The sequence below is a fragment of the Agelaius phoeniceus genome, chromosome 9 (genome assembly GCF_051311805.1).
Source record: "Agelaius phoeniceus isolate bAgePho1 chromosome 9, bAgePho1.hap1, whole genome shotgun sequence".
Lineage (NCBI taxonomy): Eukaryota > Metazoa > Chordata > Aves > Passeriformes > Icteridae > Agelaius > Agelaius phoeniceus.
Genome location: NC_135273.1, coordinates 29,311,778 through 29,338,697, shown reverse-complemented (window position 1 = coordinate 29,338,697; position 26,920 = coordinate 29,311,778). Strand labels below are relative to the sequence as shown.

Genomic DNA, 26,920 nt, shown 5'->3' with positions numbered 1-26,920 from the left:
TTTTGTTAATCATTCTCTAAAGCCTTGTAAAAGTACTCAGCACTGGTTTATGAGTTCCACCAGCTCTCTGGAGCTCTCACCAACTCTTAGGGCAGAGCAGTACAGCTACCAAAACTCAGGAATGTTAAAAGTTCATTAGAAGACCATCAGCATGAGACCTACATGGAAATTAACTGCTAAGCATCAGTGTAGCTCCCCTACTGACAAACGAGTATACCAACACAATCTTTGGAAAACAAAGGCTGTTTCTAGTAGACAACAGATGCTTAAATATTTGAAATAGCACTGCATACAATTCCAACAGACTCCACTTTTCACTCAGACTAATCACAAGTCCTTCAAGATCTCTGGTTACAGCCATAGCAAGCCTCAAGATCAAAAGGCTGGATATCCGTGAATTTTGTCAAAAATCCACTGGCTCTCCAGCTGCTTACTTCAGTAATCTGGACTTGGGTATGGCACACTTCTGTAACGGACATCAAAAATTACCCCTCAGACATCAAAAGACCGAGCACCAGTTTTAAACATCCACAATCAGAAAATAATGAACCTACTCCTGAAGCTGTAGTTTTGATCTTCATAGCAGCAAAGGCTTGAGGAACATGTTTTGAAGGAAAAACTAAATAAGAGCATGGCAATTAAAGAGAAATGGAATGTGACACAACATCAATTTATCAAAGATACATGATGCCAGACTAATTTCATAGCAAATTAAATAAATAATTTCCTAGACAAAAGCAATGTGAGAGACATGATCAATTTATGAGTAGGCAGGAATACCACACAGATGGGACTGAACGCCCTTGAAGTCTATTCACTCTTGTATTCAATGACAAATTGGGAGGTGACATTGTGGGGACATCTTTTTTTTTAAAGCCTATAGTGCACTGGGAGTACCTCAGCTAGAAAATACAATAACAAAGGAGAACTAGAATAGCAGATGTACAATGAGATAGGCACACGATACAGGTATAAAACGTTTCTAGGACCTATCATGTAGGCTATTCCCAGCAGAGGAAAAGAAAGCACTATTGATATTTTACAGGGCCTTGCTTTTATCTCAGCAACAATATTATGTCAGTTTGGTCACTTATGTTCTAACAAAACTGATTTAAAGTGGAACAATTATAGAAGAAGGCCAACAGGATGACAAGAAGCTGGTATGGATGTAAGCACATGTGTATCAAAGTCTACCTTTAAAGCAAAGATTAGAGAGGGCTGGCTTTTCTAGTCTAGCTGAATGAAGGCTGACAATAAGATTGCTGTCTCTTTATGCACTAGAAAAATAAACACTGGGGATGGAACGAGAGCTAAAGGTCAATACCAGCACAAATTGTCACAAGGACAAATGCACATAAGCTTGTCATGAATACACCCAGACCAGAAATTGAGCTTTTATAACAACAACAGAAACCAGGCATCAGGGCACTTCCGAACTGAAGGAGCAAAGACAAAAAACAAGTTAACTTTTTAAACTGGAGTTTGACAGGTTTCTGAAGAGGATTATGAATGTTTCCCTAAGAGAAAGCAGCATGAGCGTTGACAATTGAAGACATCCCTTCCAGTCCTATGTTCTTCTTGATGTCTTTGCCATGGTGATATTTAGAAAACAAAGCTACAAAACATCAACTCACTGGTTTTTAGGCACTAAAAATATCTGAAACCTCTAGGCTTTGAAAAGCACTCCATTAGCTGGGGAATGAGTTTCTGAAGTGTGAACTGATATGCTTATGGAAATGTTCTGGTTTCATACATCTCTAAAATGCAGTTCTCAAGAAGTCATGGAGCAAATTCATTTAAACAATGATTGATTAACCAATCTAAATATTCAACACCTAATGAGGATTAGGTATCAAAGTCAAGTCCCAGATTTTAGGGCTTTGGCTATCAGAAGAAGAAAAAGCTTTATTAGCTTTCAAAAAGCATGTTCTTCCTATCCAACTCCTTAAATTCAAATAAAGAAGGGATTTTGTTCAAACTTAAAAAAAACCCCAAGCCATAACTGGGTAAGGACCAGACACAGCCCAAATGCTTAATGTTTCAGAAAGTAGGGAGTACACAGAACGAAAGCATTAATGGAAACTAGTTTGGAACTCCAAGTACAGAGGATGATATCTAGTGACTGCTATAATACTGAATCTGCACTGCCATTAAATTTAATCTTTGATATTTTTATTGCAACCTGACCCACTATGACATCTCTAAAGAAAATTACATTGTACACTACTATTTCAAGAAGTCAAACTTAGCTAGTCATCTGGGCCATAAAATAGCAGATTACTCCATCAGGCTGGCTAAAGCAACTAGGAATAAAACTAGATTTACCAACCACATTATTTTTATTAGGAAATGTTTCAAAGCAGACATAATCCCAAAAGACCTTAGCCTCATACCATCCAAAAATACACAACAGAGAGCAGCAAAAACCGTGAACTGCAGTACAAGGTACAATTTGTAAATGAGAGAAAAAAATTTGCAAGATATTGTGTAATATATCATCCTATCAAAGCAAAATATATTAACTAAATGTAGAAATAGAGAAGAATAAACTTCTACACGATTCATGTATTAACAATTTAAACCTTTGTTCTAAGATCTGACGTGTTAATAGGAATTGCTCCATTGACTCCCTGAACATCAATATTTAGTCTGCACTCCTTTTGCTTTCCTTGAAATTGCGAGCTAATATAGGTGTACTAAATCACAGCTAGAGTGCAAAATGTCCAGAACAGGCAGAAGGGAAAAAAACAGTATCTTTAACAGCAATATTCCTGAAGAATTCTGGTATGGTAGCACTGCTTGCATTTTATTTTGGATCACAGCCACAGAACAGCTAAAGCACAGCTTCTTCTGTAATCATTCTAAATGGGGGGAACTGCTCATAATAGTAACAGGAAAAAAAAGCAATGAATTTACTTGGCAATCTTAATACTTCTCAGCAATTCCTTGTACCATCATGTTTTCTAACAGGTATTCATGCATACATAATATATAGGTCTTTGTAGATCTGGAATGAAGGAGAAGTAAGGGATTTGATAGCTAGAAAGGCAAGTTTTAAATTTTAAATACTGTCAAAGTAGGTTAGAAGTGTGATGTGTGTTTTATCATCTAACCAAGCATTCATGTCTTTCTGTTTTAACCTTTTTTTTTCCTAGGCAATATGATCACCTTAGGCAGTTTGAGGTTTAAAGGCTTTAGCCCATGCAAAATATATATATATATTTAAATTAGCCTGGCATTTGTTACCTTTTTTTAAGACTTGAACACTGTCTGTGTTTTACAGAGGTGGCTTTATTATGCTAGCTGCATCAAATGCAGAATATTAATCAGACTGTGAAGCTCCACTAATTATGTGCTACATTTAAATAACTTACATTTTGTTAAGTGGCACGACCACAGATATTGTATGCATAATCTGAGTTTTGAGTCATTTCCCTTTTCTTGTCTGATTTTATTCTACACAGGAAATGACAGGGTCATTTGAAAATAACTGCAGTGAAAGATCAAAAAGGAAACTTGATTGAGAACACTGTATAATTGCCTGTGCTAGAGAAAAAAAATTCCAATGACTTTACAACGCATCGCTATAAGATTTCTCTGGAAAACACACACTGTGGTTTCCCTAAAAGGATATGCATTACAACACTGAGTACAGCTTTTATTTGCTGTTGCTGTATCTCTTTTAAAGAAGCAGATCTTCTCCTGAGGGTGCTGGGCTTTTATTCTGTAGGTAATTTTTTCGGTGCACATACTCACTGAGCTAAAGCTATTTCAGTGGAAGCAAATCAATTCTGTTGAAGCAAGTCATTTCACTGACTCGTCTCAAAGTGTTCATTTGCAAAAGGAGATAATGCTGTAATTAAGCTCTTGGAACACTGTGGTTCTTGTTATTTGGGCAAATCTGGCCATTACAATTTAGAGTGTCCTGTTCCAAAAGAACAGGCTTTTATTGCTGGAGCTAAAGGAAAACTTCTTAGACATTAGTTGCACTCAGCTTAGAGTCAGGATCAGATCCAGCTTTGGGCTGTGGTGTGCCTGCAAGAGCATTTTTTTTTTTAGTAAGACACTGGTCTACAAAACAGGACAGCAGCCAAACTTTCAGCACAAATTTACTATCTATTTTCAGCACAAGGATTTCCTAGTTATCTCCCATTCCTTGAGCAGATGCACTGCACAGCAAGTGACCCCAGGTGTGTCCCTGCCACAGCCACACACACCAAACCATGGCAGCCCAAAAAACCGTTCATCTAAGAGACTGCAAAATAGAAGTAATGATCTCTTTTATGCATAAGAATTACTAAATAAAACAAAGTTACAGCAAAAGAACTTGAGGTCTATGCTGAGTTCACCTATCCTCACATTTTAACACATAAAGCAAGTGCAAATAATGCCATAAATTTGTATGTGCAGCTTCAATACCTTAAACTTTTACTTATTGAAGAACAATGCATCACCCTATCAAAATGAACTCTAACAGAATATAAGTATTGATTTTCTTGGGTGTTGGAGTGTAGTTGGACAAATTAAAAACTCTCTGCCATGTAGCTCAGAATACAAAACAGATGGATTGAAGTGAAGTGGCACCATAGGTAAGAAAAGGCCATAAAGGAGTTACAGTTAAAGATTGTCATGCAGGGTTTTGTGAGAGTTGTAGCTGCAGAGAGCACTTGTTGCTTGGATGGATCATCACTGAAGTCATTCCCTGAAATCCACTCCTACCACTGCCCACAGGTGCTGGTACCCTCAGCAGAAGTGGTGCTCCCCCAGAGTCTGCCCAGGGCAATCCCTGTCCTGCAGCTGGGACAGCGCATGATGATCTCACCCACCCAGAAAGGAGACTTCAGAAAACACAAATACATTTCCTTTAAGCTAGTCTGAAACCTTCTAAGATTCATGATTCAAGTTTACACAAGAATTACTTAATCAAAGCCCCATTAAAATCGATTTTACCAATTAAGAAGTGCTAACCACCCATTGATCTGATTACCTAACACAGAACCCCCACCCTAAAATAGTAATGCTAAAGTTCTGCTCCACCTTTGTATTGACAGTTTTGTCACCAATTTTATCACAGTTGGAATTTTAACCCACCTTGCAAATGACAAGAATAATTTCCAAATATTTGTATCCATGTCAAGAAAAGTTATTTTATAATATGGCTACTTAAAAGCAACACAGAAAGCAATTATCCCACATCACCAGAGTCAAAATACCAGCTGAAAGTGTAAAGGAATTTTTCCAGTGCTAATTTTAACTTCATTGTGTACTGATAAGCTAAAATATAAGTACCACCAAAAATAATACACTACTGTGCCCCTCTGGGCCATCAGTTGGTTCCTAATACAAATTTAAAGTGGAAATATTTTTTAATGTATAATAACAAATATCCTCAAAAAGCTAAAGGAAGGTTTATTTGATTAATTGAACCTGTCCATTTGATTAAAGGCCATGTTTTGCATCAACACATTTTCTTATGTAGTTTTTCACATGTAAGTTAGAACACATCACGAAGCTCATTGTGATGCCAACTCACTACTGTTAACTGAATTATTTCAAAATGCTCAGTTTCTAGCTTGTGTCTTTCTTTATAGTCAGTATAATTAACTCTTGGTGGCTACAGAAGCATGTACAGAACTCTGTACATGCACATGCATACATGTCTATTAGGGCTGTGGTCAGACTAGCATGGCACACAGCATTTTCTGATTTTGATTGCTGATTTTAAAGCAGAGTCAGACTCACGTTGCTAATTCAAATTACATGCATCAACTTACAAATACCTACACAAAAGTGTTCCTGATTTAACACAACTAATGACTTAACCAAGCAATGCATTTACACTTTTTTGAGATCCCAAATTAATTTTGAATATGAGGATCAAAACATCTTAACTTGCGCTCTTTAATCAGCCGTTTTACGTTAGTAATGCAGGGATGTTGACATGAAGTTGCTTTGAGCAATATAAAACATATGCCATGGCGCACTCGTTAAGGAACTCTGCATAATGAGTTCCATCTATATAAATGACTCACCTCATTACTTAGCACAGGATCTTCTCTATGAACGTGGAAGAGGTATTCATATGCTTTATAGTATTGAAATAAGCTGAAAAACAACATAACATAGACTATCACAGCTGCAAGTTTTTGGAAAGGTAACAATATTACAAGTTTTCTTAAGCTAAGAGGTTCCCTCCAGCATAGTAACAGTCCAAATTTTAAAAAGAAACAGTTGTTTAACTTCAGAAACAAAAAGCAGCATATTTAGTTTGCAGGATTTATTATCAGATGGCTGTAGAAAATGCAGTGTGATACTTAAAAATACATCCACTTAGCCCTTATGAAATTGAACTCCGAGAAGACAAAGTTCTTCTCTGAAAAAAGTAATTCCTGAAACACTTATCACCAGGATACTTATGCCTTTATTATCAGCAATAGCAGACAAGAAGGAAACAAAGCCAAATCAGCTTTCAGATTCTGGGATGGGCTGCCAGTACAGGGAGAAAGTTTGATCTTGGAACACCAAAACAATAAAGAATAGAAGTATTTATTCTCTCAAGGTCACTTTGCAAAATCAGCATAGTATTTCCTCAAAGAAAAACTAAAAAACTAGATTAACACACAGAAGTTTTGTGTAGTACAACAAAAGGAACTTTAAATAGACTTTGTCAATGGACTAAAATATTTATCTTCCTTAAACATGTATGTATGGCTTTCCATTTCACATGTTTCAAATAATTTTGTTTCCTTTTCTAATGATCAATGATACAGCATTTGTTTAACCAAAAGTTTTGTTTGTCATAGTCTGTTGCAATTAGTTCTTCTCTTACAATCATGATACAGAACTCCTGGCTTCTGTCACATCATTTTGACAAGATTTAAAACGTTGCTCTGTGATTTCATACCAAGTCCAGGCTGAAGAATGATTCCAAGAATTTATTGCTGTCCTGCCTGCTGTATCTGTGAAAGGTACAGCGATATTTGCAGGGAACATCTGTAACTGGTTCCTGTGCTTTCTGCCTAGGGACAGAACCCAGGTTCTTTTCTTGGGAGACCCATCAGCTGGGTCAGCAATACCTTTGGCTTGATACTGCCAAGGCCCACAGAAGAAGTCTGGCTGCCATCAGCTAGAAACTGCCTTCCCCCAAACCCAAAGCACACAGGCAATTAATTAAGTTCTTACAGTATTTGCAATTTCATTTAAGTACATTTTTATTGCAGCACTTCACCAAAGAATTCCTGACATGTTTCAGTGGAAACACAGAAATTATGTTTAAAGAGAGTTCAGGACTTAACCTGGAAATGACTCACACTGATTTATGTAAATATGTGTCCCTGTAATACACACCTGTAATTTGGTAAAATTCTAACAGGGATTATTTGAAAAAAGACAAAAAATATTTTATGAACATCATAGACACACAGGAAATAAGACATATATCCTTCCAATTGGATTGGCAGAAATTAGTATTTCAAATTTGTTCTCTTATCCTAGTGTTTTTGAAATAAGCCAGATTTGCAGCACGTAAAAGTCAGGTCTTTTCTTTCCCCTCCCCTCCAAATGTGTTATGATATTCTTCATGGACTATGTTACAGGTACATATAATTTAAAATATATACCCAAATGTATAAGTAATTATTTCTGGCATTTCTGAATTTTATGTCTTTATTTTTAAAAATATCTCTATTCAACCTGCTACCCCTAATCCTGTATGAAGGAAAAAATTTCTCCATTTAATGGTCTTGAAATCAAATTACATAAATCAGACATCAGTATTTATTTAGAAAAACAGTGTCATTTTCTTTCTCCTATCAGGCATTATACAAAATGCCCCTTTTTGTTTCGATTTGCTGTGAACAATTTAAAAATTCTATACCAGTCTTTCTAGCAATTACCCAGAAATAATTTTACTTGCGTAAGGAATATTGTTAATAATAGGCCCTCTTATGATGTCATATGAGAATCTGAAGGTGATTAACAATGACATATTTCCCCAACTCCACTGCTTCCTGAAAAGAAAATGTCAGGAGCTATGTTGATGTGTGTTTGCCCAAGGAGACAAGATAAAAAAATGATAACTGTCACCTTCCACCAAACCTGAAGGTGTCATTATAGCTGCTGCACAGTTTGTGCCAATGTGGTTAAGCATTTGTCCCTGTTTCCATTATAAATCCCGTGGGTTTACAGCTCATCTGTAAAAATGTGATCTGAACTACAACATGTCATATTGTCTTGAGTTGAAAAAAAGCTACAGGCTCATCATTTAAAATTAAACAAGAAAAAAATGTATTGAACTAATACATTAATTTGAATTGTAATAAAACTCAAACTATTTCTGAGTTAATAAAGTTTAAAATACATCCATTTAAGTGTGCCAATTACATCCTTATTTAAAAAAAAAAATATTCCAGGGACTGAAATAATGGATTGCATAAACAGGACACATATGATACATTTCAGTGTATGTGTGTACATCCATGACATCGCCACAGCACCCATTTGTAATAAATTAAGCAGTTTGGACATAGACAACCCATATCTGGTGGCCAAAATACCATTCTGCTGCAAAAGTTTTGCAGCTTGATTGTATTCCTGCCGAGCTAATACTTTGGTTCAAAGTAGGATGGAGCACCTAATCTCTTGGATGAAATTCTTCCGACTGTGAAGGAATTACTTCATGGACAAGATATCTCTCAATGGATAATTTACACAAGAGTTATAGATGTGCTATTTGGAAAGAACATTTGTTCCATATAAATACACAAAAGACAGACAGGAAGGCAGAAGTAAAAGGAGTTGAGACATCTTAAATGCCAAGTTTCCTTTTAGTTTAGGGCTAGTACTTGGCAGGACATTATTTTGCCTTGACTACAGAAATTTGAGATTTAAAGAGATGTTCCCATTTCTTATGGGAAGAATCTTAAGTGTTTTATATTTTCCATGAGAAAGAAACAAAAGAAAAAAAATCAGAGAGTAGGAGAAAGAGATATATTTTATAGCCCGATCGTAAGAGAAATTGCCTGCAATGGGTTTAAATCCCCCTTTAAATCCAAGTACTCTAAACTAGAAGGCTAATAGATACCCTGGTATTTTGCCTTTCCTCAAGAGAAAATACTTTTCTGCATTCAGGAAAACACTCTAAAAACTCCCACTTTGCTGTGTTACAGTTTTCCTACAGAAAAGTCAGAAAATACCCAGCAAATCTACATATGGATCAGCCATGATCTTACTTAATTTTTATGCCCGTCTGCCACAAATCCCTCCACCTCCATTTGGGTCAGAAAATGGGCTGAAGGGCTACAGCTGCAGTACAGTGGATGAGCACATACTACAGGAGTAACTTATTCATTTTCCATCTCCTTGCCCCTGACACTGATGGATGGTTGAACAGCTTGAGAACCATTCTGTCCATCATGTACTGCAAACAGGGCTATGTCAGTGCAGCCACTGCCTGAACCACAGCAGTCCAGTGGAAATGGGGTGTACACATGGCTATACAGTCAGAACTTTATACAGGGGCATTACTGTTGCTATCAGACTCAGTATTCTAAAATAAATAACGAATGTACAGCTGTTTGCATCTCTTTCTGTGTCTCTGTTTAAAAGCTGAGACCTGCCACAAAACCTTTTCACGTACATACCAGACTTTTGCTGATTTTGAAATGCAACATTTTTATGACTTCTATATGATCAGAACCTCAATTCTGTAAGTACAAAACTTTCAATCACTTCAGTCCACAATAACTGTCAAGGCTATACAAATACTTAGAGTAACAGAGTCAAGATAAGATCTAAATAAGATAAATAAGATCTACAATTTTATTCAGATGGAATCTAAAAGTAGCTTTTAAAAGCAAAACAAGATTATTGCCCATGCATCACTGTTTTCTTTTATCACATCAAACAAAAGCCTAAAGGAATATTTTCAGCATAATCTTATATTTTTATAAACTTCCAGTCCAAATTTATTTTTTGGACTTTCACATCTGAGGCCAGATCTTTACTATTCCTTGCATATTGTCTCTTCTTTTTCATGATTTAAAGTTTGGTGTTTGCAGTATGTTGGCACAGTAGAAAGGTATCCAGTAAAATAAGAGCAAAATACTAGCAGTAGAAGTAGTGTAAATATAATAATAATTTTAAAATTGTTGATGTTGTTGTTCTTATTGTTGCTGTAATTTTATCAGTCATTTTCTCACTATATTAGAATACTGAAATAGAAACAGATTCTGTAGAAATAAATACCTGGAAAACAAGAAATCAATGATTGCTTTGCCTTGGTCAATGCTGAATAAATTCAGGTCACCTCCTTCTTCTGATTCAGTTTCTCTTATTCCAGTCACTGCTCTTTCAAGTTCTTTAACGTTGTCTCCCAAGGTCATACGTCTGACTGTAAAGTAATCCCAAAGAACAAAACCATGTATAACCATGACAAGGTGGGATGGGGGGTTTTGGTCCATTTTAGTTATAAGACTTCTTGAAGTTTTAGTTATGACCTACCACTTAAAAGCCAACAGCAGTCAAATGCTTCTATTGCCATTATTCTCATCACTCAAATGTCCATTAAAACTCCACTACAAAGCCACCACTCTGCCTTCACAATGGAAGGATTGTAATAATGGGTGTTCAAGACACTACAGCTCTTACCTGTGCTGAGAGAACCACAGGCAGAATAATATGCAAACTTGAGAGGCAGAGTATGTTTTTCTTTAAAATAGCCTACTTCTTATGAATTGTAAAAGATTATTCTTCTGACCATGCCCCTTGCAACATAAGCCATTACAGGAACAGATATTTAAAAGGGCGAAGAGTATTTTAAAGTGCTTGCAGTCATAATAGATTAAACATGAATATGCATAAGACCCTGCATGTATCATCAAACTTGGAGACATTTTTGCATTCTTCCAAACCAGATAATTACTTTACAGTTTACCCTGGAAATCAAAACCAAATGCCACAACAGGTTGGAATTGGAATTTAAATTCTGTTTCATAACTGTCCTTACAAAGAGGACAATCTGAAATGTATCAGTGCTTGCTGAACCCATAAAAAGAAAGGATTCATCTTTACGATTTGCACACAGTGTCTGCCATCACTAGTACCATGGAAAGTTAAAAAAAAAGCTTCAAATACATTTTTTTTCTTTTATGTCTAAAAAAATCTACAGAAAAAATGGGGAAATATCCACCAGTGGCAAAATAGATTTATTTTCCTCATTGTTTTATGTCTCTACTGATACACTCCTTGGGTTTTTTGTACAGAAAATAAATTAAAATACTTAGAAGACTTCTTTTCTTTTATAGTTTTGCCCTTTAGTGGTACAGTAATCAAAGGCTTGAAAATTCTACCTCACTTTTCAGTAAGAGAGGCAGAACAATATAAATAACCATATGGGAAGGGACAAGAAAGAAACACAGAGAACGCAAAAGAAACAGAAGCCATAGGGAATGAGGAAAAGCAACAGAACCAGAAATATCACCCTTTGTAGGGAAGTGAAGGCACATAACAGGATCACCCAGGCCCTGAGTCTGTTGCCAACTCATCCAAATTTTCTTTCTCTGCACACCTGATTTTTAGTCCCAACCACCGGTCTCAGGAAGACTCATGCAGCACTTCTGTGAGGTAAGGAGTACTTTACCCTCAATGGATAGAAGAGAATCAAATCATGTAACTCATTCTGACTCCCCATCAAGCAAGGCCTCTGGTTTTCCTTGCTGCTTTACCTGCCTTAAACACATTTCACTACCCTCCTTCTCTAAATCCATTCTTCCTGCTCAATGCTACTCTTGCTATTATGCTCAAGTCAGTTTAATTCTCCAGGCTGACTGGGTCCAGTGCAGGGAAAGGAAAATAAAGAGTCATCAATATAGAAGACATTAGAATTTTGCTTTTAGTTAAAATGTTTGCTAATTACAAGAAAATTAATTTCAGCCCTGGGCTGTGAAGCAAATATAAGAAGTTTCCTGCAAGTATTCAAAAACTACATTTTCTTTCTCTAAAAACCATGTATATCTTAGCCAAATCTTAATGGATTTTCACAGGAGAGCAAAAAGTAAATTCACAACATTTGCTTGCCAAATCTTTATCTTTACTTCAAAGCACCGGGGCATTTACCCTGTTTAAAAAAAAAGAAAAAGACACAAAATAGTTTTTTGGGTTTTTTTGCCCACAGCCCCTGTCTGCAAGCTCACTGAATTGGTTCACTTGCAATTTTATATATAGAAATTCACCAAAAGCAGACAAGGCCTTGGAAAATTTCTTAAGCTTAAAGAGTTAGAAGTTTGGCAAAGCTTAATATAATTAAGACGACATTCCTGAAAAACATCAGTCAGTTTTAATAAGTGGTTGTGCCACCAGCCTGTTGTGTACACATGCATTACATGGTCTCATAAAGCTGATTTCTGACTTCCATTCTGCTCCATTGTTATAGTAATATAGTTAGCATATGTTAAGATACTTCCTCATTGGCGACAGGAAGGACAACTGGAATTCCAATGATCAAAAAGCACGTACATATTCTGTCAAAATTCCAAGTCAGAAAGGCCCTTGAACTAAATTACAGTGAACAAGTATAATAACTGTTATGAGTTTGATTTTAAAATATTTGCCTTCTCTTTTGAATGAAACTGCTGAGTCCTTTCAGTCTTCCTCTGGGATGGACTTTTCTCAACATAATCACCTTCAAAGTGAATGTTAAACAGGCATTAGAATCTGTAACAAAGAAGGTTTTAGAGGACAGTGCTACCATTTTTTTCTGGCTATTTCATTCCCACTCGACCAAGCTTCATGCTTTGTGGCAAATTTCCTCATAGCCACAGGAGCTACGGTCCTTTCATTGTCATTTTTCATTTTCAGCAGCAATGCCAGTTTACTTCCCTCACCAGTCCTTAGTTAACACAGATTCTGTGCCAGAAGTGCAGCATTTGCCATACAGGAAGCTGAGAGTTGACCTCTGAGGATAAAAAAAATGTAATTCACCTGCTGTAATGCTACAGGATGTACTGAATATCTCAAACAGCAGAGAAATGTGCCCAAGGCTACGCTGAGTCAGTCACTGAGAAAGCTGGAATTGGAATTTAGGAGCTCCTCACTCTACTGTAATTATTATTTATTTTACCATAGCAAAGAAAAGGTCTCTTCAGGACTTGAGCCATTTGTACAATATATTGTACAAACAAAGAGTAAGGAATATTCAACTCAAAAGACTTGAGATCTGCCAGTAAGAATTATTTTTAGGCACAAGGTCTAACATAGCAACATTCAAGAGGAAAGTAAATAATTTCACAATTACATGTAATTAAATATCACTTTATTAAAATGACTGGGAAACATTCTTGCCTTCCACTTCAGATATTTATTTTACAATTCTTAATTATACTTACTGCTGAGGTTCTCCAAGGCGAAATTTAATAGACCCATGAATCCTGAGATCTGGATAAGACTGAAGTTCATTTCCTTAGCCCACCAAAATCCTGCAGTATAATAATCGAATAAAATAGTTTCTTTCAAAGATGTCTTTAGTTGTGTAAGATTCAGAAATTCTGCCATCTTCCTAAAAAAGTTGCAGAGTAAACAATGAAATTAAAAAAATAAATTACAGATTCCAAAGTCTTACCTGGCCTGCATGCAATTATATCCATAACATTTGTTTAGTTGCTATATTATTAATATGTGCATATGTGCATAATTTCTTGAATTTAGCTACATCAATTCCTAGATTGCATTTATGATCAGAGGACATATCAAAAAGTAAACAATCACCTGCAGGCTTCACCAAAAACTATTGAAGTGTTAAGATATGACTGACAAAAGAACAAAAATTAGAGCTTTACAAAACCAAAGAGAAATACATTGAAAATTCCAGAGGAAAAAAAGTGTTTCATCAGGAATTGGTTTGTGGGATGAAATGACACAATTAGTCTCCACCTTCCACTATCATGCTTTCACTCTGATTTAGATAGTTTTACAGCAGTAATAAGGTCTTGTTTACATTTCAAGATTATTTTTCATGTGGCCTCTGATGAAAAATTACATTTGAAAATTAATGCAAATAATATAATACATAATTACTGAAAGTAGCTAAAATATTTAGAAGCTTAAATTGCACTTCCATAATGGTCAAAACATTTAAAAAGAGCCTTATCCCATTTTACTGGCACACCATGAAAATTTTTCCACTCACTTTAACTTGCAAAATTTATGAAAAAATACACTCCCTTGTAGGAGGCCATACTGTTGCTGACACATTTATGTCTACTCTATCCAAACACAGAATTAGTTACATCTTTTATAATAACTGTGTGCTTTTTTCCACATGAAGAGAGGGGACTGGGGCTAGGACTTGGTTTCAATTCTTCCAGTGTAACTTTGGCCATGTCTTAGGTAGTTAAGTTTTACATTAAAGCAATCCTTGGCTCCTTAACTACAGCTGAGGACACAGGTGCCAGTGATCAGAGTTTCTACTCCTGTGTGAAAAAGCAAGGTCTTCCCAAGCCCTGCTGCCTTCTCATTCCTTACTAAGAAGGACATTAATCCCAGACCTACTGATTGCAGCCATTAGAGTTTCAGGGCTTTACCTGACACAGTACAGATATGCTGTCAAAAGAGATGAGTTTCTTTAATTAAAGCCTCAATAGCTAACAGAGTAAAGCATATAATCCAATCAGTTTTGTTTAAAACATGTATTCCTTTGTTCTGCATGACAAATTTGTACGGCTGCACACATGCAAGTCGGTTAAAAACACTTAACTTGTGTCCTGGAATAGAAGTGGAACATGGCCAGCTGAACTTTCCAAGGTTTGAAACAGTCCATATCCTCTCTCTCTGAAGCTTCTGCCAACTCTGTGTGTTCATAATCAGAGCTTCTCAGGGATTTAGATTTTCTCTGATTCTGCTAACAATGCCAGTGCTCATCTTTCCAATATTCTGTAAGGCATGTCACTGACAACAGTATCTGTACATGCTTGTGAAATGATGGGGCAGTTCGATTCCACAGTTACCCTCCCTGCTTTTTCCTTCTTCATAGGGTGCAAGTCTTACCAAGATGGACAGCAGTACAAAACTCCCTAGTCAAAACAGTCAGACCTATTCTGATTTTCTAACCCTAGCTATGGCCTTCAAACTGCTCTTGTAAATAGACACAATGCACTGTGGTAAACAAAATTTTAATGCTGCTGTTAAACTGCTTAGTGTGCATAAAATACCCTGTAACTATGCTCTTTCCTGTCAGATGCAGTATATACTTTACATTCCCCTTGTACAGCATGTATATATAAATACATATGTGATCAGCTGAGACTAAAAGAACATATGATCTTTCAGTGCTCTTCTTTTTAATCTTGATGAGAAAGTTGCACAAAGAATTGTGCACATTAAGCACATTTTAGTCTCCATGAGTTGTACATTTCAGTCTCCTCTAAATTTAAAGAGGCCTATTGTGCAAGAGAAAACAGGAAAGGAAAGAATTTTTTCTATTATTATTTGATGGTGGCAAATTTTCTTTCCAGTTTTTTTTTTTTTTTACTATCCCAGAAAAACCTTTTCTCCCTAGAATAGTGACAAATAGGAAGAACAGAATATGTTTCAGGAGTATTTTAATCTCTATTAAATGGTTACCTATTCAGAGGAACAAAGCTGGATTTTATACACCCCCCACCTTTTCCTTCCCAAACTAGACCAGCAGCCCAGCCCTTTGGCTTTCAATTCCCTAAGAACCTACTAGCAGACACAAATGCTCCTAAATAATTCTTGCACTTCTGAAAAGTCCCATCATTCAAATATAAATCTGGAGTCTCAGGTCGAACTCCTGGCCTCCTAAATTTAGCTGCTATTAAACACTAATAACAAGGGAGTGTTGGTACAGGAAAGACAAAGGCAGCCTGACATCAGAAGTCTTTGGCTGCCTCCTATTTCCCCAGAGCACCATAATGGCGACCTACTAATGCCTTCCTAAGCTTTCCATTCCCTGCTGAACTTTCAAGACCTTTTTGATTTTTTTGGTAACTCATGTTACAGTACAGAATCTTGAATATTTTAGCAAAAAGGGTTACCCAGTGAGACTTACCATAAAAAAGCTCAGTATCACCCTGTTCTTATTTTGTGTTTTGTTTACAGCGTATTTAAAGCTATTGTAAATTCAGAAACCACAACAAGGTGAAATTCAAGTGGAAAAAAAGGAGTCTAAGCAAAATTAAAAGATATAGGAAAACCAGTAAACCAGGCTGGATCTGAGATCAAAAGTGTTTCTGCCATCTTTCATGAATAACATTAAATATCAATGATTTAACTGAACAATTAAAGACTAATGACATAACCATCACAAAAGAAATCTAACAAACAGTCTTCAATTTTTATTTCATTATTATATGGGTTCCAGCATTGCTGTCACTGCTACTTACTTTTCAACTCCTTCCAGATCTTCTTCTGACAAGGCAGTTACTTGGGAAAGAGAAAGAAATGTCCTATTGATAATCTTTGCTCCACCTAAATCACCCTGATCGCGGACTTCATCCTGATCGCGGACTTCATCCTGATCACGGACTTCATCCTGCATACATGTACATAGGAACGTAATTTAAAAAATGTTTATTTTATTATGTCAGTAACTCATCTAAATAACATTTTTATATTGAGGAGGTATGCAAGGGATTAATTCAACAAATGTCAAAAATGCAAGACAGCTGTAATTATACAGCAGTAACACAATACCTTAACACATTCTCACTAGAGAAAAGCTGGGCAGATACATGGAATATAGTATTTTTGTCATAAATTCATATGGGAACACACTGACATATTATGTGCTGCACAAGATTAAATTAACTTGCAAGTAAAAACAACAGAGCTTTAAAGGTGCAAAGGAATCCATGAATCTAAATTTGACCAACATGATACTGTGTTGCACAATAATTAAATTTTAAAATTAACTTTCTCCTAAACATATTATGAGAATACATGAAAATTACTATGTTATTTGCTCTCCACCATGTACTTGATTGCATTTTCAAATTTACTGTCTACACTATCTCCTTCCCCTAGCCAAACAAAAGTCCAAGATGTTTGCTGCAACAGAATAATAAGGATCTGACACTACTGTTCCTAGGAAGGATGGACACGTTTTAGGGAAGAACAAACTGAGCATGAACTAACAATGCAATGGTCTTCGAAAAAACAGGAATATTTGATGATATTTTGTGTTGTCATTGACAAAAAAAAATTCAGTAAGAAATCTATGAAATGCAAAAAACAGTAGAAAAAATCCCCTAAAACTGTTTCACAATAGAATATGTAGATGACAAAGTGAGGTGTGAGATGAAGCAGCCCCTTCAGAGAGGTGCACTGCAGGGGAAAAAGGGACAGTGGGTCATGGGACCATGCTCCAGTTGAAGGGGATCCACAATGAGGCAGCATAAGGAAAAATATTTCAGTATGAAAATACTTAAGCATTAGAATAGATAACCCAGAGAGGCAGAGGAATCTCCATCCTCACAGGCTTTCAAGAGCAAACTGGACAAAGCCCTGCCGGGCACTGGGTGCTGGCCCAGCTCTGACCAAGCAGCTGAACCAGTCCCAAAATGCCTCCCAGCCTCCTGCTGGGAGTCTGCCTGGCCCGACCACACAAACCCCTGGCACAATTTGCTTGTAGCAGGTACACTTGTACTTCTGCAGGATCTGGGGTTTAGAGAAGTGCAGCAAGGCAAAGCCTGCAGAATCCTGTTTCCAGCTCATACACGGAGAGCAAGGCAGAATTCCTGACACACACCGATTTTTGAGCCTGACCAGCACTGCTCTGAGCTGATACCAACTCACTCCAGCGCCGGTCAAGGAGAGGCCCCAACTAAAGCTACACTACTCCCCCTGCTGCTGCCGAGCTACAAGATGTACTGAAATCCTGGGACTAGCTGAAGAGCCGCCACAGACAGGAGGGACAAAACAGGACTGAGAGCAACAAAGAACATTCATTCAGTGGACAGACTATTTTCTCCTCTCTAATTAAGTACTTGAGTACTTTCACATATACTTCAATAAGAAAAATTATTGTTCCCAACTGTAAACAAGTGAATCTCAGATACACTATCTCATAAGAACAGAAATGAAATAAACGAAGGCTTCCTTCACATAGTTAAAAGCATGATGTTAGTTTGCTTTTATTAGCAGTAATTTAAACAGCATTAAAAATGCTCCTACAGTCAGTAATGCTGCTATAATTGAAGCTGCAGGGAAAAAACGATAGCACTACCTGCTAATAGACAATTATTGAAAGACATATTTCAGTAAGAAGAAAAAATATAAATGCTTTCCTACAGTGGTGTTAGAAACCTGTTGAACATGAGATTCTTTAGAAGCTGTGGGGGCTGAATTAAATGATTAACTGATATTAATGTTTTGGAAACTGAATTAATGTTCCTCCCTCGCTTTCTCTTAGGATGTTCAATACATAGAATACTTTAGTATTTACAGTGACCACCACTATATAAATTACATACGACTGGTCAGTCAGTCAACATCTTACTGGACATAACTGTTAGTAAGGCAAAACACTAATAGTTTACAAGCTGCAGTTTAAACTGAAGAGATAGGCAGCTGCTGTAACTAACTGAGTGTTGCAGATAAGGCTCCCTAATCTGCACATCAAACCACAACAGTTTACAGGGCAAGGTGAATGCTTCCCAAGATCCATTTCATCACCTTGAGGCTGGAACAACATTCCCAGCAGCAACATTCCCACCAATGTATTACTGGTTTTGGTAATGCTCATGATAAGATGGGGTTTGGGCACCACTGTCCACCATAACAAGCAAAGGTATCAGATAAGAGATAGTGTCACAAATGACAGATGAGGAACTATGGGACAGAAAGCACATGATTTAAATTTTTTTAAAATCAGCAATATTTCTGTAATTTAAGAAAGTATTGAAGGTCCATAAATAATTTAAACAATCCTGTGTTTATAGACAGTTGCTGTTTGGGCTGAACCTACACACACACCTAACTAAAAGCTTACAATTATTTTGATTGATTACTTTTATCTCTTTAACCACTACTAAAAGTACCAGGAGATTATTTTTATATGCATTCACTGGTGTCAAAGAATTTACTGTTCATTTTAGTATTAACTGCAGTACTGACTGAGGTAATCCAAGGTGAGTTAATTCTAGTAATGCTGTCTTCATGTGTCAGGAACAAAACTCCTGAAACCAATCCTACCAATGCCCACTCCCAGCAGTAGACTGCCTGTTTAAATACAGGCTGCTAGTAGAGAATTATTTATTACGGTTTTATTTTCCTTTGATGGATTTTTAGCTGTTCTGAATGCATAATATGTTTCTGGCTGTTCAATACATTACTGCAAATGCTGTGGGCATCCCTTGTTAAAAGCATCAAATCAAAATACCAAACCAGACATTCTAAAACAAAAAAGTAAGATCTTTCAGAATCTCTCAGTCTCTCTTCACTACCATGAAGCAGGAAATAGTAGCAGCAGCCTGATAAAGTTAAACAGCAAATTGCAAAAATCCTCTGTGCTTACAGGTGGGAAAGAACTCTCAAAGCCTCAAACCTGTACTGAGTCACCCCTGGCTAGGAAAAATGCCCCACTACCTGCAGTTTTGGTGAGGGCCTTTCCAGAGTGGCCAAACCCCAAAACACAGCAATTGAAATGAGCACCAGCATTCCTCAAGAAAAATAAGCTTGTCCTTTGGGATGAGCCTTCTGCAGTGGTTGAAGACAGCATTTGCATTTGTTTGACAATACACCACCATGCTTTGCAAATTCATGGCTTCCAAAAACATACACACAGGGAACAGCAAATCTCACCAAGTGTAGCAAATACTCAAAGCATAAGGAACCCAAGATCCTGCTGTCCTCACCCTACCAGGGAAATCAGACTGGACTCAACTTTCCAGTAGCTCACAAAAAGCAACCTCAGCTGCTCTGCCTGGGCTGACAGCAGAGCAGATGTACCCTGAAGAGTGCTGTAGATCAGTTACAACTTTAATCAAAATGGGAATGAAAAAAACCCAACCAAACTACACCAGCAACACAGGCTGTTATTTGTATTATTATACACATTTTGTTATCAAGCTGTCAAATGCTTCAGTAGCAGCAGAAAATCCTGAAGCTTTCTACACAAATAGTTAAGGCAGAAACAGAAACACATTCACTGTTCCTGTTTGTTTTTAAAAGGCTCCACTTGTCCTCTCCCACAATGGGAAGTTAAGATCAATAGTTGCTATTTTTAATCATAAACATTTCTTTTGTCATCAAACAAATGAGGAAATAAAAATAACAGCACTCATTTCAACTACCTTCAAAAGGGAAATATGCAGATGTGTCAAATGCAAAACACAAAACCTAAAGGCAAAGAAAGCTTTCAAGGAACACTATAAACATGATGGTGTCCTTTTAATAACAAAATATGTTTCAAAAATGTCACAGTCCATATATCATGATTTATGGTTGACCAAACGTACGCTGACTATAAATTTTACTGATGTTTTCACAGCTGCAGACCACTTATGAGAAAATGTGGTTAAAAATAAAGCAGCAGCAAGACTTGATAAGATCAGTATTCAGATTTTCTAACAGACCTTCTGCTGAAAGTCATTACAAGCTGTAACAATTATAAAAATATTCCATTTAAATAAAAAGGAATTGTCTCAAAATGTAAGAAATTATAAAGGAAACAGTACCAGAATAGTGTTTCCTACACCCTATATATGGACCATGCTAAGCTACCTTCAGCCAAAACTAGAGACTATAGAATGTAATTCATAAAAACACACAATTCCACATGGTTTCCAATAAAAATAAATCATAAAGGATAGACAGAAATATCACAAAGGTAAGCTGCTGTGTGTCAAACAAACTTCAATACATGAGGAACAGAAAACACGTGGAAAAAAAAGTTCACTGAATTCCTCTAAAGATTCTTTTTGTAAAGCCATGAAGTAAAATCTACAAAAATTTCAATGGTACATTTCAACCAGATGTACAATATATTTCTGACAGCCTGTCGTGTCCCATAGAGCACACCCTGTGTCCTTTTACTGTGATCTGACTGCATTACCCCAGTGTTACGCTGCTCCAACTGCCAAAATATTTACAGAGAGTGCTAACGGAGCTCTGTGAAAGATGCATATATTTTTCATAAAGCATTTAGAATACTTAGCAACACATTTCACTTGGAAGACGGTTTATTTATTTAAGGAAACCTAAATGGTGAGCTTTTGTACTGACAAAGACACAACCATGACACTGGCTGAAGGCGCTTCATCACTCCCACAACCGTCACAGCGACTGCTTGGCCAGCGGAGACAACAAAGCAGTTCAAGCAGAAGAAAATTATCTTATAGTAGCTACAACTACATAGACAGGCTTGAGGGAGAAATTCTTAGTTGATGCAATACCTCATACATTCTTGGGAGGAATGAATTTTACTCTTATACCTCTTGACAAGCAGCATGAAATGAGTTGCCTGTCAGAAACCACACCTCTGTCAACCAAGTCAAAAAAGGAAGCAGGAAAAAAACAGGGAGGAGGCCAAAGACAAGCAAATAAAGCCAATATTAATGCAAACACTGTGGATTGGTAAAATCCTCCAGAGCACTTCAGCTACCTAAAGCAATGAAAGGTGAGAAATACAACTGTGATATTGCTGGAAGGAAAGTGTAAGCTTGCTTCTACTGCCCCAGTGCTCTTTAAAAGGAAACCACAAGCCTTTTCCTCAACAACCAAAAATTAGGAGACTCCTACCACCACAAAAAAAGCCCACTATGGTGGTTTGACCTAGGCTGGATGCCCAGGAGCTGACCACAGCCTCTCTGTCAGCCCCTTCCTCAGCTGAACAGTGGAGAGGACACATAACAAAAGGCATGTGGGAAAAAGTGAGGACAGGGAAAGGTCACTGACCAATTACTATCATGAGCAAAAGGGTCTCGCTTTGGGCAGAAAAATAATTCGTTACCAATGAAATCAGGGTAGAATAATGCAAAATAAAAGCTACATTTCAAAACACTCCTCCTCTCTTCCCAGGCTCAACTTCACTCCCAATTTTCTCTACCACCTCCCCCCAGGAGTACAGGGGGATGGCGTAGAGTGCTGTCAGTCATTTCATCACGTGTTGCATCTGATCCTGCTGCCTCCTCATGGGGAAGACTCCTCACACTCTAACCCTGCTCCAGCATGGGGTGCCCCCCACCAGGGAGTCTTCTATGAACTGCTTCAACATGGGTGTCTCCCCCACCATGACCTCCATGGGCCCCAGGGGCACAGCTGTGTCACCATGGGCTGCAGGGCAATATGCTCTGGCACCTGGAGCACCTCCTGCCTCTCCTTCCCTGCTGGCCTTGGTGTTTACAGGACTCTCACTCTCCTATATTCTCATCCCGCTCTTCCAGCTGCTGCTGTATGGCTTCCTTCCTCCCCCTCCTAAATCTGTTATCCCAGATCTCTGTCTCTGGTGAGGTCACCCTTGGCTAGCCATGGGTGGGTCCTGGAGCTGGCTGGCATTGGCTCTAGTGGACATGGCAAAGATTCCAGCAGCTTCTCACAGAAACCACTCCTGTAGCTCCCTACGACAGAAGCCACACAAAGCCAACATACCAAGAAATAACCATATATTTATAAAGGAGGGTCCATAACCGAGTGAAACCTGGCGAGGCAGTGGGAGGTCAGAGATGGAGGAGGCACACACCAGCAGCAGCTCCGGGTGAGGGACAGACCTGGGTGGGCTGTGCTAGCCCAGGCTCCAGAGTCTCTGCTGGAGGAGCTGCCGGGGCAGGCACTGTCTCTCCATTGAACTGACTGGGTGACGACAGTGACATTGGGAACTGACAATGGGAACTGACATTGACGACAGGTGTATTTTTACATGTACATATGCGTATTTACGGACACGCAGAGCTTTTTTAACACCACACCCTTTTCTACACAAAATCACAGAATCGTAAGGACTGGCAGGGACCTGTGGAGGTAATACAGTCCATCCCCCAGCCGAGATAGTCACCCAGAGCAAGTGACAAAGGAACGCGGCCAGATGGGTTTGCAATGTCTCCAAACGCCTCTCTCCAGAGATGGAGACTCCACAACCTCCTTGGGCAGCCCGTTCCAGGGCTCTGCCACCCACCATATGAAGAACTTCTTCCTCATATTGAGGTGGAAATTTCTCTGTTGTGGTTTATGGCCATTGCTCCTCCTGTCACCGGGCACTACTGAAAAGAGACTGGCACATCCTCCTAACCTCTGAGACATTTAAATATATTGATAAAACCCCTCTCAATCTCCTCCAGACTAAACGAGCCCAGCTGCCGCAGTGTCTCGTCACAAGCGAGATGCTCCAGACCCCTCACCATCCTTGCGGCCCTTGGTGCAGCTCAGCACGGACAATTTACCACAAACCGCTCCCGTCCCGGCGGTACCTGCACGCCCTCCGCCATGGCCGCCGGCACGGCCGGGCCCGCCCCTCACGGCGCCCTGCCCGCGCTCCCCTCAGAGCCCGGCCCGCCCCTCACGGCCGCGCTGCCGCCGCGGCCCGGCCCAGGGCCTGCCGCTTTTATTTAATAAACGCAGAACAGTAGTGAACTAAAACTACATCGAAACATTTTCTCTGTCAGCTTTGTATTGCACACAACAGCAGTAATTCAGAGTAATAGCATTTACCCGCAATATCAAATAAAATGCAAGCATTTGGTAGGTGAACAGTAAAAAGAACAAAGAGCGAAATAACTTACTTTGCAAAGTTTATGGATGTGCTGAGGGAGCTGGTATGACAAAACAACTTCCTTGTAGTGCCTCACATAAAGCAAAGGCCTCCCGGGATTTTGTGCAGCTGTTTCAGGCTGTGCCACTGCTTTGGAGCAGTTTGCCACCTTCAGAAGGTATTCAGTTTCTTAAAATGTGCAAACCACAAAGTACAGTACCTGTGTCCTAGCTGGGGCACAGGAGACAAGAACATGCCCATTACCCACTAAGATTGTGATGTAAAGTGTGAGATTCAACACGTCTGTAGCTCCTGTTCTGCTCAAACACCCTGACCCTCTCTGACACAGGTAGACCAATCGCGCTTCCAAAAGGAGTCAGAAATCTTTGAGGTTCAGAGAGCTGGATCCTGCAGTGTTTTGTAGAATTATTCATAGTATTTTAAAGAAATAGAGCCCACACTGTGAATTTTAAAGAAATAGAGCCCACACTGTGAATTCCTACAATTTGTGCTGTGCTCTGTGGCTGATAGCTGCACAGCTGTATTACTGCCCCTTTTACAGTGTATATAAATCTAACCAAATAAGAACATTATTCAGAGCTGCAAGCACTGCACGTAGTAAGGTGTTAAAACTGGGGAATTAAGTGGATGCAATGTAAGATTGCATACATTCATTATTATGTTATCTAGTTGGTAACAGGTAGATTCTAGACTTAACCCTGCACTCCTCTGGAACTGAAAATGCCCATTGACTTCCATGAACATTTTCAATGTAAAAGACTTGGGGGCTTAAAGCCTTTAGAAAGGGCTAATTCTGTTTCTCTTGCTCAATATAAAAGGACTGAATTCTCTCTTACACAAAACCTGAACTGAGCAGGTGATTGAAGCTGAGCACTGATTGAAGCTCAAACCACATTTCCAGTTGTGAGCTCCTAAACTTCCTACTTTTCAATTTAGATTTTTAGATAGTTGGTGTCAGAAGGCTTAGAAATAGGGAAAAAAAAGGATTCAAGGGTCGCATCAAACCATGCCATCTAATTTCATGCGGATCCTTCATGTTTACAAAACCACATTCATGTGTACGTGAATATTTAAGGTGGCTTTTCGATTTCCTTCAAATGCAAAACTTCTAAGTACAACACAGAACTACTAAACTTAAAATGCTGACGTAGTCCTTTCCTACTACAGGTAACTATGGTACATTTTCCTATGATTTCTAATCATCAAAGAGACCCCAGGTTAGAGAACAGCAGAGCTCTTTCTCTACCGGTGCAGTTCTGTTAGATGTAAAGGTTTCCTGAAAGTGTCTGTTATTTAATATTTAAAATATATCATGTAAGCAGAACATATTTGAAAGTCTGGCTTTACACCCTACGTGCTCTTCTATTTGTCTGAGAAGCAACCAGAGCTAAGGTTTGGGAGAGGCTCTGCCAAGACTGCTATCACTCAGTGCATGAGAATCATGGAAGGAACACTTCTTTATCATCTCTCTTTGATTAAAGCTCTCTAGCTCATGGTGCCTGGGCCACCTCTAGCCTGCGCAAGATAACCACCACACAGCCCACTAACACTCAGCCCTGGCAGGGGCTGGGCAAAGAGCTGGTTGTTCCCCCCTGAATTTTCTTCAAGTTGCCTAATTTTCATTTTACTAATTATGCACTGAAGCATCACCAATATAGAAATTCCACACTGCTCTCTGCACAATGAACGGCTCAGCTGTCTTTGTAAAAATACCTTCCTCTTCATCACAATACTCCATCTTATGGGCAGGAGCAGGTTCTCCTGCATCACACAAGTCCATGTCAAAAGGGGAATAAAGGTCACAGCTGCAAGGAAATCTTTCATAGTGCAGTCCACCTGCAATTGGAACACATCCAGCAGCTTCAAGTGCTCCAAAATATTCCAACAACTCTTTCAACGTTTTAGTAACCAAGGTGATTCAGTCTGATTTTGTTACTCATTGCAGAGATCCTGGCATTTCAGGAGGAAATGAAACTTACTAATTTAAGAAAAGGAATGAATTTTCAGAAGTAGCCTTTTACAAAGCGAAGGTTTTGTAACACAAAACAGGCCCAAAGAAACATCCTCCTATTGACAGAGATCCTATAAAAATGTTCAATTGCAAACATGTTTCCAGTCACTTTTAGTTAAGCATCACCAAGCACAGTAATTAGCCATAGGCAAATTCAGGATGAAAAGCAGACAGAAATTCCTAGCCGAGCCTTGCTTGTTATATCAACATCAGATGGACATATAGCTCTCCTGGCTGCCAGCCCTCATGACAACAAATTGCTTATACTCATGCCCTGTGGTACAAGAATTGAGAAAAAACCATAGGCATATGTGGAGGACTTGCACACAGTATTTGGGTTTGACCCTCCCAGTAACAAAGAGGTAATTTGTGAAAGCAACAGGACATTAGTGCTACGTGACTCTTCATAAAGAGCCCTGCATTACTGTACATAAGTGCATTAATGCAGTAATTAATCATCCCCTCCTGGCTCCTTTATAACATTCTTTGCAGATACTCTATCCAGGGAACAGCATTCCCTCTAGGTAATGTTCTTCTGTTTTACATATATAGATACACACCTTCAGAAAAAAATTCTGGGCATGATTATGTACTGGAAAAGAAAAACATAAATCCCAGGTTGTCAAGGAAACTTGTTTTTAAAACAAAAAGATAATTCTGCCATTTCTCAGGCAGTATCCAATTAAAATGAGATACAGGTACAAGAGGATAACTGCTTTGGTGTATCAGCAGCAGGATAGAAAGAGTTCTGAGTTACTTGGGGACAGATGCTGCTTCTTTTTTGCTCACTGTCAACACAATCCAGCTCAGTATCTCTCCCTGCCTGTTTAATTAATAGGTAGGCATAATTTCCATGTGATTTGACAGTGATTTTGAGAGACTTGTAATGTTAATACTCTGCCCAGCAATAACAAAGTCCAAGTTAAATGGAGCAAATCATAACTTTTCAATTATTCAAAACAATGTGCAAACGAAGAAATGAAAGTAGTAAAACACGTATTCTATCAACAATTCCATTATCTTCTCACCATAAAGAGAAGTGGCTCAATATAGGATAAAAGCGAATTTTAGATTGATTCTCTTCTTGATCATAGCCAGAAGACTGCTATATCTATTGCCAATAAATTGAATTGAGGTTCATAGAAATCCTAAAAATTAGATAGAAAAGACTTATGTAATGTAACATGTAA

The 26,920-nt window shown here is 38.3% G+C and overlaps 1 protein-coding gene across 3 annotated transcripts in view; it reads right to left on the bottom strand.

Moving 5' to 3' along the window:
* The window catches only part of CABCOCO1 (ciliary associated calcium binding coiled-coil 1), a 50,850-nt gene extending 27,367 nt beyond the window's left edge, over positions 1–23,483 (bottom strand). The window contains exons 1-5 of one of the 3 annotated variants that reach the window (XM_054637409.2): positions 23,418–23,483; positions 16,398–16,546; positions 13,383–13,552; positions 10,246–10,390; positions 6,033–6,105 (exon numbers count right to left, since the gene is read on the bottom strand). In XM_054637409.2, coding sequence (XP_054493384.2) covers positions 6,033–6,105; positions 10,246–10,390; positions 13,383–13,552; positions 16,398–16,546; positions 23,418–23,435 — 555 coding nt within the window. In that variant the 5' untranslated portion in view covers positions 23,436–23,483. Of the gene's footprint in view, positions 1–6,032; positions 6,106–10,245; positions 10,391–13,382; positions 13,553–16,397; positions 16,547–23,348 lie in introns of all 3 variants that reach the window. The other 2 variants (XM_077183393.1, XM_077183394.1) reach the window with 2 other exon arrangements.
* Positions 23,484–26,920: the final 3,437 nt, after the last annotated feature.